Source organism: Urocampus carinirostris, chromosome 7, assembly GCF_059441175.1.
Source record: "Urocampus carinirostris isolate Australia breed hairy pipefish chromosome 7, RoL_Ucar_1.0, whole genome shotgun sequence".
Lineage (NCBI taxonomy): Eukaryota > Metazoa > Chordata > Actinopteri > Syngnathiformes > Syngnathidae > Urocampus > Urocampus carinirostris.
Genome location: NC_142355.1, coordinates 24098531 through 24110347, shown reverse-complemented (window position 1 = coordinate 24110347; position 11817 = coordinate 24098531). Strand labels below are relative to the sequence as shown.

At 40.0% G+C, this 11817-nt stretch overlaps 1 protein-coding gene across 4 annotated transcripts in view; it reads left to right on the top strand.

Annotated features, from left to right (window-relative positions):
- The first annotated feature begins 91 nt into the window (after positions 1-91).
- The window catches only part of scaper (S-phase cyclin A-associated protein in the ER), a 77132-nt gene continuing 65406 nt past the window's right edge, over positions 92-11817 (top strand). For 2 of the 4 annotated variants that reach the window (XM_088340251.1, XM_088340247.1), the window contains exon 1: positions 486-790. In XM_088340251.1, coding sequence (XP_088196377.1) covers positions 623-790 — 168 coding nt within the window. In that variant the 5' untranslated portion in view covers positions 486-622. Of the gene's footprint in view, positions 254-485; positions 791-6846; positions 7130-11817 lie in introns of those variants that run through there. The other 2 variants (XM_088340250.1, XM_088340248.1) reach the window with 2 other exon arrangements.

Sequence of the window (11817 nt, the reverse complement as noted above, 5' to 3'; positions counted from 1 at the left end):
ACTCACTTGTCAAAATGTTCACGTCTTAGTTGTCATTGTCATAAAAGCTCTTCGACAGTCTTACTTTTGAGAAGTCTTTAGATATAAATTGAACATTTAAGGAAAATACCACGTGCAGTGGAGACACCGTAAATTATAAAGGAAACAAATGATGGTGTTAATCTTGAGTATGAAAGACGAGGCGATTTTGGAGTAAATTTCAACCATCAGTTGAAGATCAGACTTTCTTCGTGGTTCATGCTTCATGGAGGAGGTAGGGCTATGTTATACTTTTATTTCGAAGGTATTTTGATATTTTCACTTGGTTCAGAAAACGACCGCTCAATTTTACGGTTGCCATGGTAGAGATATAAAGTCCCACCTTTCAGAAATACATCTCGTCTTGTTATCCGAATTAGTCTGCCTTCGATTGGCTATTGAACACATCCGTCTCATTTTCGCGTATTCCAATTGGTTGTTTTCGACGTCAATTCGAAACATCCATGTTAACGGATTTCCGGTTTCTGCTACCACAGCCTCGCTGTCATGTAACATGGTTTCCCATCCAGTCTAATAACGTTGTCCTCGGCGTGGGCTTCCAATTTTTTTTTCACCGCTTGAGTGTTTAACGTAGTGCGTTTCTATGAACAAAGACGGCCGCCACGACGGACGACGACGCGGCCCCGGGCAGCACCGCCTGGCACCGCGAGTCGGGCACGGAAGCGACGGGAGGGAGAGGTCTGGCAGCAATAGCTCGGGGTCGTCACATGGAGGAGGCAAAAACAAAAACGCCTCCATTAATGCACTTAAGGTAAAATCAATCTCGTTATTTGGTTATTTCGTTGTGGTGTGCGTCTCTAAAATCATGCTCGGATTAACGGTGGCTAGCTAGCAATTACGTTTAGCGTGTACGCAATCTGAATGTGGAGTACCCTTACCTTCAAGTGGGTGTGGTGCTACACATGCCGGCCAAATGGTCAATGGACTGCCTTTATACCATTTTTCTCTTTAAATTACTAAATGCCAAAATTACTTATAGAAATATTTAAATGCAGATCCTTCGCTCAGAGAATAGACTTTAAAACAGCTCTGCTGGTGTATAAATCTCTTCATGGTCTAGCACCATAGTACATCTGTGACATGTTGGTCCCATATGAACCATCTCGGACCCTGAGAACCTCGGGGACAGGCCTTCTGCTGGTGCCCAGAGTCAGGACTAAACAGGCTGAAGCTGCGCTTCAGTTCCATGCAGCTAAACTCTGGAATAGTCTTCCTGATCACGTCAGACAGGCGTCTACTCTGACCGTGTTTAAGTCCAGTCTGAAAACAGCTCTGTTCAACTGTACATATAACTGAAAGGGTTCTATCTGCACTCTTCACTTTTACTTTATTTTACTTCATTGATTTAACTATGTTTTATCTGTGGTTTTAATGCATTTTAAAAACCACATTTTAAATTTTTAATGTCTTTTCTTCTATGTCTTAACTGAATCGTGTGTTTTTAATCTGTCTCCTTGCCATTTCTGTAAAGCACTTTGAATTGCCTTGTGTTGAATTGTGCTATACAAATAAACTTGCCTTGCCTTGCTTGCGTTTAATGTTAAACTGTCCGCTGGTGTCAAAATGTGGTGCCCACGGGGACAAGGTAGCTCCCTGAAAACAATACTTTATATTTCAACGCGCTTATCAGGACAACGAAGGTTTCTGTGCATAGGGTAACAAACAACAATAAAGTAAGAATAAAACAAGTAAGCAATAAATAGCAGATAAAAACATCCATCCATCCATTATTTGCACCGCATATCCTCAGTAGGGTCACAGGTGTGCTGAAGCCCATCCCAGCAATCTTCGGGATGTGGGCAGGGGACACTGTTGAGCTGGTTGAGATTAAAACATAGTGAGACAGAGGATCAAGAAAGGCAAGTCTGATAAGGTGGGTTTTGAGTCTGGATTTGAAGTTGGACAAGGTGGCAGAATCCCGGCGATCGGGTGGCAATGAGTTCCAGAGCTGTGGGGCAAAGCGGTTGAAAGCTCTGCTCCACATGCTGCTTAGATAGGCAGCAGGTATAGAGAGATGGGGGGAGGTGCCTGACCGCGTGGCGATGCCAAACCTTTTCTCCAGACAATCTAATTTTCTTAGTGCAATTTTTTTTTTCAAAATCTGTGCTCTTCATTTTTGCACTTTGTTCAAATTTTTTTAACCTATTACTAAAAAGTTAAGTCAAAAACCCTACGACCTGTTACTTCACCTGTGCATTGTTCTCAAACATTTTTAACCCAACAGGCTAAAATCCTGCACGTTTTTTTATAACAAAAAGAGCACAATTCTAAGTTAATATTTTTTTCTCGATTATTTCATGACTTGATTTCTTGATCATTACCTTGCTCTTTTTTATTATGGTATACAGTATATGTAATATTTAGCTGATATTTTCATAGCTCATAATGCAGAGGGAATTTGTTATTTTGGGGGCAGTATATTAATCGTGATGATTTGTGTGACAATCCTCTTCGTAAATTCCTAATCGCGACAGCCCTAGGTGGTGGCCAGGGTGAGAGGAGTCCTTAATATTTTGGTTGGCTCTGCTGAGAGCCAGTTATATCTTCCCGACTAGGCTGGAAGGCGGGCGATGATTTTCTAGACTGTGTTGATATTGCTGTTTAAGGATTTTTTTGTCTGCATCTTTAAATTACACAGTAGCCATATACAAGGCAGATGGTAGAGTGGTTGACTATTTTAATCCTACTTCAAATAATTGCATCCTAATGATGACATGATAATAATACAGTAACAATATAGTAATAACACGATAAGTTATATTAGGAATTTATGTCAAACTGGAAATTTGTAATTAAAAAGTAGCTCTTAGCTTCAAAAAGTTTGGTGACCCCTGGTTTGCAGCAAGTGTTTTTGTTTTTATGTCTTTTAAGAAATAATTAGAACGGACAAGTACAACAATTACTGAAGGTTTTAAACTGCCTAAAGCCCCGGTTAAAAATCACTTGAGTACTACCCATATTCATCTGATACAGTATCCGCAGTAATTCATTTTTAAATATTAAAAGAAAAATTAATTGAAAGGGAGCAAAATGTAAGTCTTTTAACCCGGAATGTCTGCAGCTTAAATCATTAATCTTTGTTTTATTACTTTTCAGGACATTATTGTTCCAGACTAGTGCAATAACCGAAGATTTTAAATAATGCTTAAAATATGCTTAACAATAATTTGTATTGTATTCATGTGAATCGGATACAGTATTTGCAGAAGATGCTAAAAGGAACTGAATCCATTGATACTTTTCAAACGAAGAACATTTGTCATCAAGTATACAATAATGACTCATCCATTCTTAAAAACCTTTTACATCAATAATCCTCAAACAAGAAAATCTACTTGTCTTAATAATTGATTCAGAAAAAATAAATTACAATTAGAAATAAGCCTTACCTTCCTTTGCATCCGTCTTTTGGTCCGTCCGTCCGTCCATCCATCCATCAACATTTTGTCTTCAGTGTTGACATCCATATTAAATTTGCTACAAAAATGAGTTAACATGTTTTAAAAAGTGCTTGTAGGAACACCACTAGCTCTGATGCTTTAGGCAGAAGCTGAGCCACTCTGTGTTAATTGACTGTGTAAGGCTGTTTCATTTGTTCTTGACCGAATATAGTCTTTGTGTGAGTCGTGAACTTTATGTAATGCTACAAGTCTGACAAAAAACATCTGTGGATTATCACCTCGACATATCATATGTTAATGAACATATCCCAACAGATGTGAGCATATAAATACGTAAATGAAATCCCTGACTATAATTCACCACCCCAAACTACTCTTATAAACAAAATAAATTTGTAAAATATGTAAGATCCTTTGCACTGATTTTCTATCTTGTTGTTGCAGAATGAATACAGTGGGACCTCGGTTATCGCGGTTAATGGGGACCAAAACCACCCGCAATAACTGAAAATCCGCGAAGTAGCGGCGCACCTTCAAAAAAAAAAAATCTCATCTCATTATCTGCACCGCTTATCCTTATTAGGGTCGCGGGGGGGCTGGAGCCCATCCCAGCCATCTCCGGGCAGTGGACAGGGGACACCCTGAACTGGTTGCCAGCCAATCGCAGCTGCAAATCACATTAGTTCACGCAGCTAGCTGCGTTCTTCATTGACGCACGAGCCGAGTGATCCGCCGCTAAGAGTCGTACAGCTGGGCGATTTTACGTCCGCCCGAGACGATCGGAGACAAATTCATGACAGGGTTTATACTTGCGCCACACTGCGGGTGCCGTTCGGTCGCTCCTGCGAGCGAGCCCCTAACCCGCGGCGCGGGTACTTTCGGGCGCGATACGCACGACACCGCGACAAGCCAAGCGGGTCGGGCGCTCGGCGCGGAGGCTGGCGCCCGGCGTCTCCCGCCCGGGCCGCAATGGCGCTACATGGCACTACACGGCCCTCGATGGCTCCGGCCGACGGACGGGCGGCCGCAGGGGAAAGGGGGTAGCTGGGGGGACCTGTGGGGTTAGGGGCGGGCGGAGAAGCAGAAGCCGCACCAAAACCGCGCGCCGGGAAACGAGAAAGGCGCGCCGTGCTAGGGTCGTCGGCCGAGGGGGATTCCCGCAAAAATCAAACGCCCCACCCCACCCCTTTTTTTTTAAACCATTACAGACCACGAAGCTCTGAAGCCGCGAACGTCGAACCGCGAAGTAGTGAGGTCCCACTGTATATCAAAGATCGTTGGAAAAATCAAAACATATTATAAACCACAACCTTTTTTTCTAGTGTTGTATTACAATTATTCATACAATATTCGGGGATGTTTATTCTTAATTTTAGGTATTTTTGTAGGTTTCAGATCAGGGGATGTTGTAATAGTTTTCTGTGCAACCCTTTGAGATTATTTATGACTGAGGGCTGCACAAAAATTTCACTTGACTTCTTAATTTTTATTTATAATGACGCCTATTTTTCATATGATTTCAAAGTTGGCTGGCTGGATCCCTTTACTACTAAGTTTGTAGTGGCGCCATTTCCTGTAGTGTGTCTTGGGCAAGTACAGCCAGGTGGCCCTTATACCTCTCCCATAACTAAGAAAAAAGCTAACCGACGGAGCAGACTTGTCTAATGAATTGGAAATTTCTATACACTTCCCGTATTTATGTGTGTATAACGCACATTTTTTTTCTTTTTTTTTTACCTAAATTGAACCTCAAACCTTGGGTGCACGTTATACAAAAGGTTTTACTGATTGATCAGTCGAAAAAAATTGAACCAGGTTGCGGCGGTTGAAGTGGTAAATCCTTAACCAGTGTCTGAAACTCATGACAAAAAGTTACCGGACACCAGACAACTCTGAAAAGTTGCCTGCCCCATTTTTCACAACTTGAAACACAATAATACGACTAATCGCAAAAAAAAAAACACTGTTGCAAAGTATAATTAAGTTTATTATAAATGTACTTATAACATTCTTTGCATGTATATGACATCGCTGTTTTCCATCTGCCATCAGTATGTACCTGTATTTACTCATCTTCATTCATGCAATGTTTGTGTTGCATCGTCTTCTACAAGCCACGCGAACTCCTCTTTCCATGATGCTTTTAATGTACATTTACGTTTTGTAGCGTCATAAATTTTGTTGGCTTCTTTTTAATCTTCTGGGGCTGAGGTTTTGGCTTGATTCCTAACTACTTATCTGTTTTTTCTTGTGTTCTCTGTGCGTTTACTTTGGAAAATGATATGCAAATGCACGACCTTTTAAAGCTCAGGAGAGTCCGGAAGCACGTTATTCGATGCAGGTTTCTGATTGGCTGCCGAGTATCCGAATAGCCAAACGATCCGAAATTTCCAAACTGAACGTAGATTTCGAAATAGAAATTGAGCAAACGTTTGATTAAAAAAAAAAAAAAAAAAAAAACACAGGAAGATGATATTTTTTGTTTTTCTTAAAAAAAGTTGTCGGCAACCCGGAAGAAGACGTTTTGTAAGTTGTGCGCCCGACGTAAAAGATGCACGCCCCGGCCGTCCGGGCAAACGTTATTTCAGACACTACCTTAATATTGGACCATCAGTAATATATATGGAAAATCAAAAGTCAATAGATTTTATCTCATTATCACACTAATTTTAGGCAAGATACCAGTGACTAAAATTTTGTTGGGTGTTTCACATGCTGCAAAGTCAATAGTCATTATGTTTTCTCTTATTTCACACTACTTTTAGTCATGATATATAGTCGCAGTAATTACAATCTGTCTCTGGCACTGTGACTAAAAATGGTGTGATAATTGGATAACTGCCTTTTTGTATGTACTCTATACTACTGGTAGTGCAGTGGTGAGGATAAGGTGCTCTCACGGTTGCAACTCGGGTTTAATTCCCGTTGCATCCAACCCCAAAGTTTGATCGATTTTTGATAAAAAAAAATTTAGGGTCAGGCTTTACACAAAAAAATACGGTAATTCTCACATGTAAAAGTCCTCAAACCTACGTGCTATTGGCTGTGCTAACTACTAGTTCCTCAACTGCACAGTGTCTAAAAATATCAATTTCATCAATATTTCAAAAGAGAAACTAGCCTAACCTCACATAACGATTTGCATGCTTTCAAACCACAAAGGCAACTGTGTTTTTTCATCCCCCCATTTGATTATGAATCATCCTATGCAGAGTCCAATCAGAATCTGAGCATCGTTCTTATGTTGCTAATGCGAATTTGTCCTACTACGCACACACTGTCCCTTTGCCTGCAGCTACACTTTCTTCACTGGCAGTGTAGGTTGGGGGGGTGCTGCGTGCATGACTGCGCAGAGTCGTGGCAGAAGGAGATTGCGAGGAAGAGAGTGTTCGCTCCCAAGTGAAGCGCAGAAGCCGCAAATGTAACTCACTCACAGTGTCAAACTGATGGAAAGCAGCAGCCAGTTTTGACACAACTCTTTGGTGTTGCTCAAGACAAGTTGAACTATTGGAGCAAGTTGCTATGACATTGTGGAGCAAGCGCCTGGAGTCTATTTTAGTCCTCCTGTCAGATGGTCATGGTCCGTAGTACAAGTGGTGCTACTGGTGAGGGGGAAGCAAGTGGGCAGCAACAGCATGTCGGGGCTGGATGAGAACCAAGAAGCGGCTTCTGCACTCTTCTTCTATTCTGTATGTATTTCATGTTTTTAGTCATCTACTGAGGGGCTTGAGTCTTTTCTGTTGCGCACCGTGTCTAAAAGGGAAACCCTACGCTTGCTCCTTACTAAGCAGCTCGGAAATTGGGTCTTGTTTCCGGTGCACAGTGAAGGAGTCTGTGCCCTTTATGTTGTTGTGCAGTGTTGCTACGCTAATTAAGTGGGTTAAAGATAATGAGGGTAAGGGATTCTTTTGTATTTGAATGCGCAGTTTTACTTATTGCATTACTCTCACTTGTAAGTGCACTGGCCACTTGACATGTGAAGAATTTTTGCACACTAAAAGTAGGTCAGCTGGGTATCTCCCCGGAGAACATTATTAAATATTATCATTAGCGATGCACTCTGCTTGTTGGCATTACATAATGTTTCACCCACACATGTTGTCATACCCGATGAATAACTATTTCGGGCAATGTTATGGATCAGAGGTTCTCAACTGGTCTAACGTCAGGACCCAACATCCCACCCTAATTAAATGTCGCAAACCAAATCAAGAAAATACTTTAATTTGTCAAATTCATTGAATGAAAATATTGTGCTGTTTGAACCAAAAATAGAATACTATTGAAATTGAAAGAACTAAATGATCAGCAAAACTGCTTCAAGTAGTAATGCTGTTAATGCTTAAATGGCTGCATTATAATGTTTTAATTGATATAAGTGGCTTTGCTTTTCAGGTAATAAAACCCAGCTCATATATTCTCTGCGGTATTTTTTTACTTTGCCATGCTCAACATGTAACATGTATAAACGAACTTTCAATCATTGTTTTTGGTTTGAAATGGCAGGTGTCAACTCACATTTGCAGGATATTATCACCATCTACTGTTAAGGAGTTGGAAGGACCCTTTATTTCCCTTTTGTGAGCATTTTGCCAGGGCAAAGGCTTGCAACCCATTGAAAACCTGTCTGCAACCCACTTTTGGGTCCCATTCCGCCAGTTGAAAAACACAGTTTTAGATGACCTTCAACCTTTGATCTCAATCGTGATTAGCAGAAACATGAGTTTCTTTTGGTAGAAATTAAAAAGAAAAATAGCGCTCAGTGATCGTTTTTAACTTTGCTACCATGAGATGAGTTATTGAATAATGCAGAGGAAGTAGAGACCATTATACTTTGAGAGCAAACGGAAAGAAAAGACTTGACTAGAATCGAGCAGTCTATTTACGCTGGAGCACATTGCGTTCTCTATCGTATTGTTTACTTCATATAAAATGCAAAGCACATTTGTTCCTCTCCTTTCAGCACTTTCTTTTTCTATTGGCCAAGGGTGCATTGAGATTCAACTCCACATTCTATTTTGCAACTCAGTGTCTTGGTAAAAAAAAATCTGATAGAAAATCCCTATTTACAGTGCTGTTTAAAATAATTGCAGTGCATTGTGACTAACCGGAATATCCCTTGTTTTTAATATATTTTTTATTGTTACATGCCAGACAAGTTACCACGAGGTGCAGTAGATTCTCACGAAACAAACTAGACCCAGCATTCATAATACGCACGCTCCAAAGGCTGTGAGATTGGGCAAATAGCTCAAAAATGTGTGTTCATAAAATAGATGTGTGGCAACCAATCTCTGAGTTCGTCAATTTTGGGGAAGAAAACCAAAACAAAAACGGGCGCAGTCTTCATTTTACCTCTGAAAAGTGATGGGTCCCGGGGACTCGCATGCTCAATCTATGGGTCCCAACAGAGATCTACGGATCCCCAAAATTTAGTGTTATCGAGGTTGAAATTGTAAATCGGCGACAAATAAATAATATAAATCTATATATTCATTCAGTTTTAATCATCACAGTTTATTGGTAATACAAATCAGTTATCACTTCAAGATTTTTCATTTCACAACAATATTGTACATTATACAAAATAATATTGCTGAGATATTAGTCTATATATTCATGCAGTTTTAATCATCAGTTAATTGGTAATACAAAGCAGTTATCACTTCAGATCTTTCAGTTCATATATTCTTCGTGGTTTGCTGTCCCGCCACAGTTGTAATGCCTTCTCAAGGTCTAATCCATTATCATCCTCCTCATAGCGTAACCAGGAATATCATTTAGTCCATTTTGGCAGAAAAGTCCTTTTCTTGCTAGGAGTATTCTTTTGTTTACTTTCTTTCGTCGAATCGTTCGCTTCAACACACGTGTTTCCCTTGCTTCCGAATAATTTCTCCGCCGGTTTTTCGTGCCGGAATTATTGCCGTTGTTAACACTTTCTACATTACGTTTCGACTTATTACTGACACTGAAGAAATTACCAATTTTGTGTTGATTTTCACCTAATACTAAATTTTTTCGGAGGCATACTTAACCTTTACCTTCCCTCAACAACAACAACCACAACAATGACGTAATCTCGGAGCAACGAGATCTCGTTTGCTGAGATCGCGTGCAGATGAAAACTCGAACCGCGAGACCAAAACAACAGTGGCGGATCTGCCTGACGAAAAGTTTGGAGTGCGGTAAATCTTTGTTAAAAAAAAGTAATCGGATAATAATGACTATTTTGTGTCAAAAAAGTTGCGTCCCAGGGACGCACGTTGATTTGAGACCATGCGTCCCCAGCAAAAATGATGCGTCTAGGACGGAGGGACGCGGGCAAACGAGAACACTGCGGGTGTGAATCAAGTGTGAAATGGGGTGGCACCTATTTAAGGATGATGAAGCCAGCAAGGTTGAAAATGCTTTTGAGGAAAGTGGGTCGTTCAAGACACTGTTTCGAAGAGGGGCGTTCTTTGATTAAAAGTTGATTTGGGAGGAAATAACCTACAAAGATGTGTAAAAACATGTTGGCTCTTCAGCTAAAATGATCTCCAATGCCTCAGAACGGGCAGAAAAAAAACAGACATGTGAAAGAAAACTGAAGACCACTATTAAAATGGACAGGAGAATAACCAGAATGGCAAATGCTCAGCCAATGATAAGCTCCAGGACGATAAAACATAATCTGCAGTCACCTGTGAGTGCTGTGACAGTTAGAAGACGTTTGTGTCAAGCAAATTTATTTAAAAGAATCCCAAGCAAAATCCCTCTGCTAAAAAAAAAGGCATGTGCGGAAGAGGCCACAATTTACCAAAGAAAACGCATCAACTGGCCTAAAGAAAAATTGAGGAGCGTTTTGTGGACGGGTGAAAATAAAATTGTCCTTTGTGGTTCCAGGGGCCACAGACCGTGTGTGAGACGACCCCTAAACTCTGAATTCCATCCTCAGTACACATTGAAGACAGTGAAACATGGTGGTGCAAGTATCATGGTCTGGGCATGATTCTCCTACTCTGGTGTTGGGCCCATTTATCGCATACCAGTGATCATGGATCAGTTTGTATGTCAAGATACTTGAAGAGGTTATGTTGCTTTATGCTGAAGAGGACATGCTCTTGAAATTTGTTTTTCAACAAGACAATGACCCTTAACACACCAGTAGACGTTTAAAGTCTTTGTTCCAAACCAATAACATTAATGTTATTGAGTGGCCAGCCCAATCCCCTGATCTCAATTCAATCGTCAACTTGTGGGGTGATATCAAAAATGCTGTTTGTGAAGAAAAAACAAGACATTTTAATGAATTGTGGAATCTTGTTAAGCAATCTTGGAGTGAAATATGTTGACTATGCCACACGGATGTGAAGCAGTTGTAAAAAACTGTGGTTATGCAACTAGATACTAGGATTGCTAAATCCAGTTTTTTTTTATACAAAATACTTTTGAGTTTTTACAGTCAATAGCAGGTACCGCTATTTTTTTAACACTCCTTTGAACTATTTGCCCAATTGGACAGCCTTTGGAGAGTGCCTATTATGAATGGTAGGTTTTGTTTGTTTTCTGAAAATACTGCACCGATTGGCAACTTGTTTTGAATGTAACAGGAAAAAATATGCTAAAACCTGAGATATTCTGCTATTATTTTGAACAGCACTGAATATATGCTAAGGGACGCCATAATGTTTTTCTTCTCTGAGCTTTTGCAGTCATTGATGCATACCAAATATGTCGGTCAGCCATGATGCATGTTGGGCGCAAAGCGGGTTGGTTCGAGCCTGAAGCCGTTTCGTGTCACTATCTTCTCGTGTTGAACGCTCTCAGTGTTATGGGTATTACTCAACAGCTCAGCAATATGTTGCATCTTTAGAGTTCAACGTATCGGCTCGTGAAACAACTTTGGATCGGACTGAATATTATCTATATTTTGCAATATTTTCATTTAAAAACAAACATTAGAATACTTAATATTAAGGTTGAGCATTTAATGAATAACCATATCAACAATACCCTTGAATTAAAGTTATTATTCCCACGCAATATACAACAGTCTTTCTTTAATGAGACCACTGAGATATGATAGATATAATAAAGCTCCAGAACTACACTACTGAATAATACTTATGCATTTCTCTACTTTACCACCTTTATTTAAATCAATCTTTGATGTTAGCCAAGGTTATGTTTTAAGACTAAGAATCATGGTTAATTGAAGTTTGATGGAATTAGCTGTAAGGTGTGCATCTAACCCTTTTTTTTTCTTAAGACGCTTGTAACTTCCGTCTCTTTGAGGCAAATCAATGAGTATTGTTTTATCATTTCAATATGAAGACACAAGCGTTTTGAGAGGTTTATATGATGGTGTGGAGTTTGGAATTCTACGTTGTTGTTGATT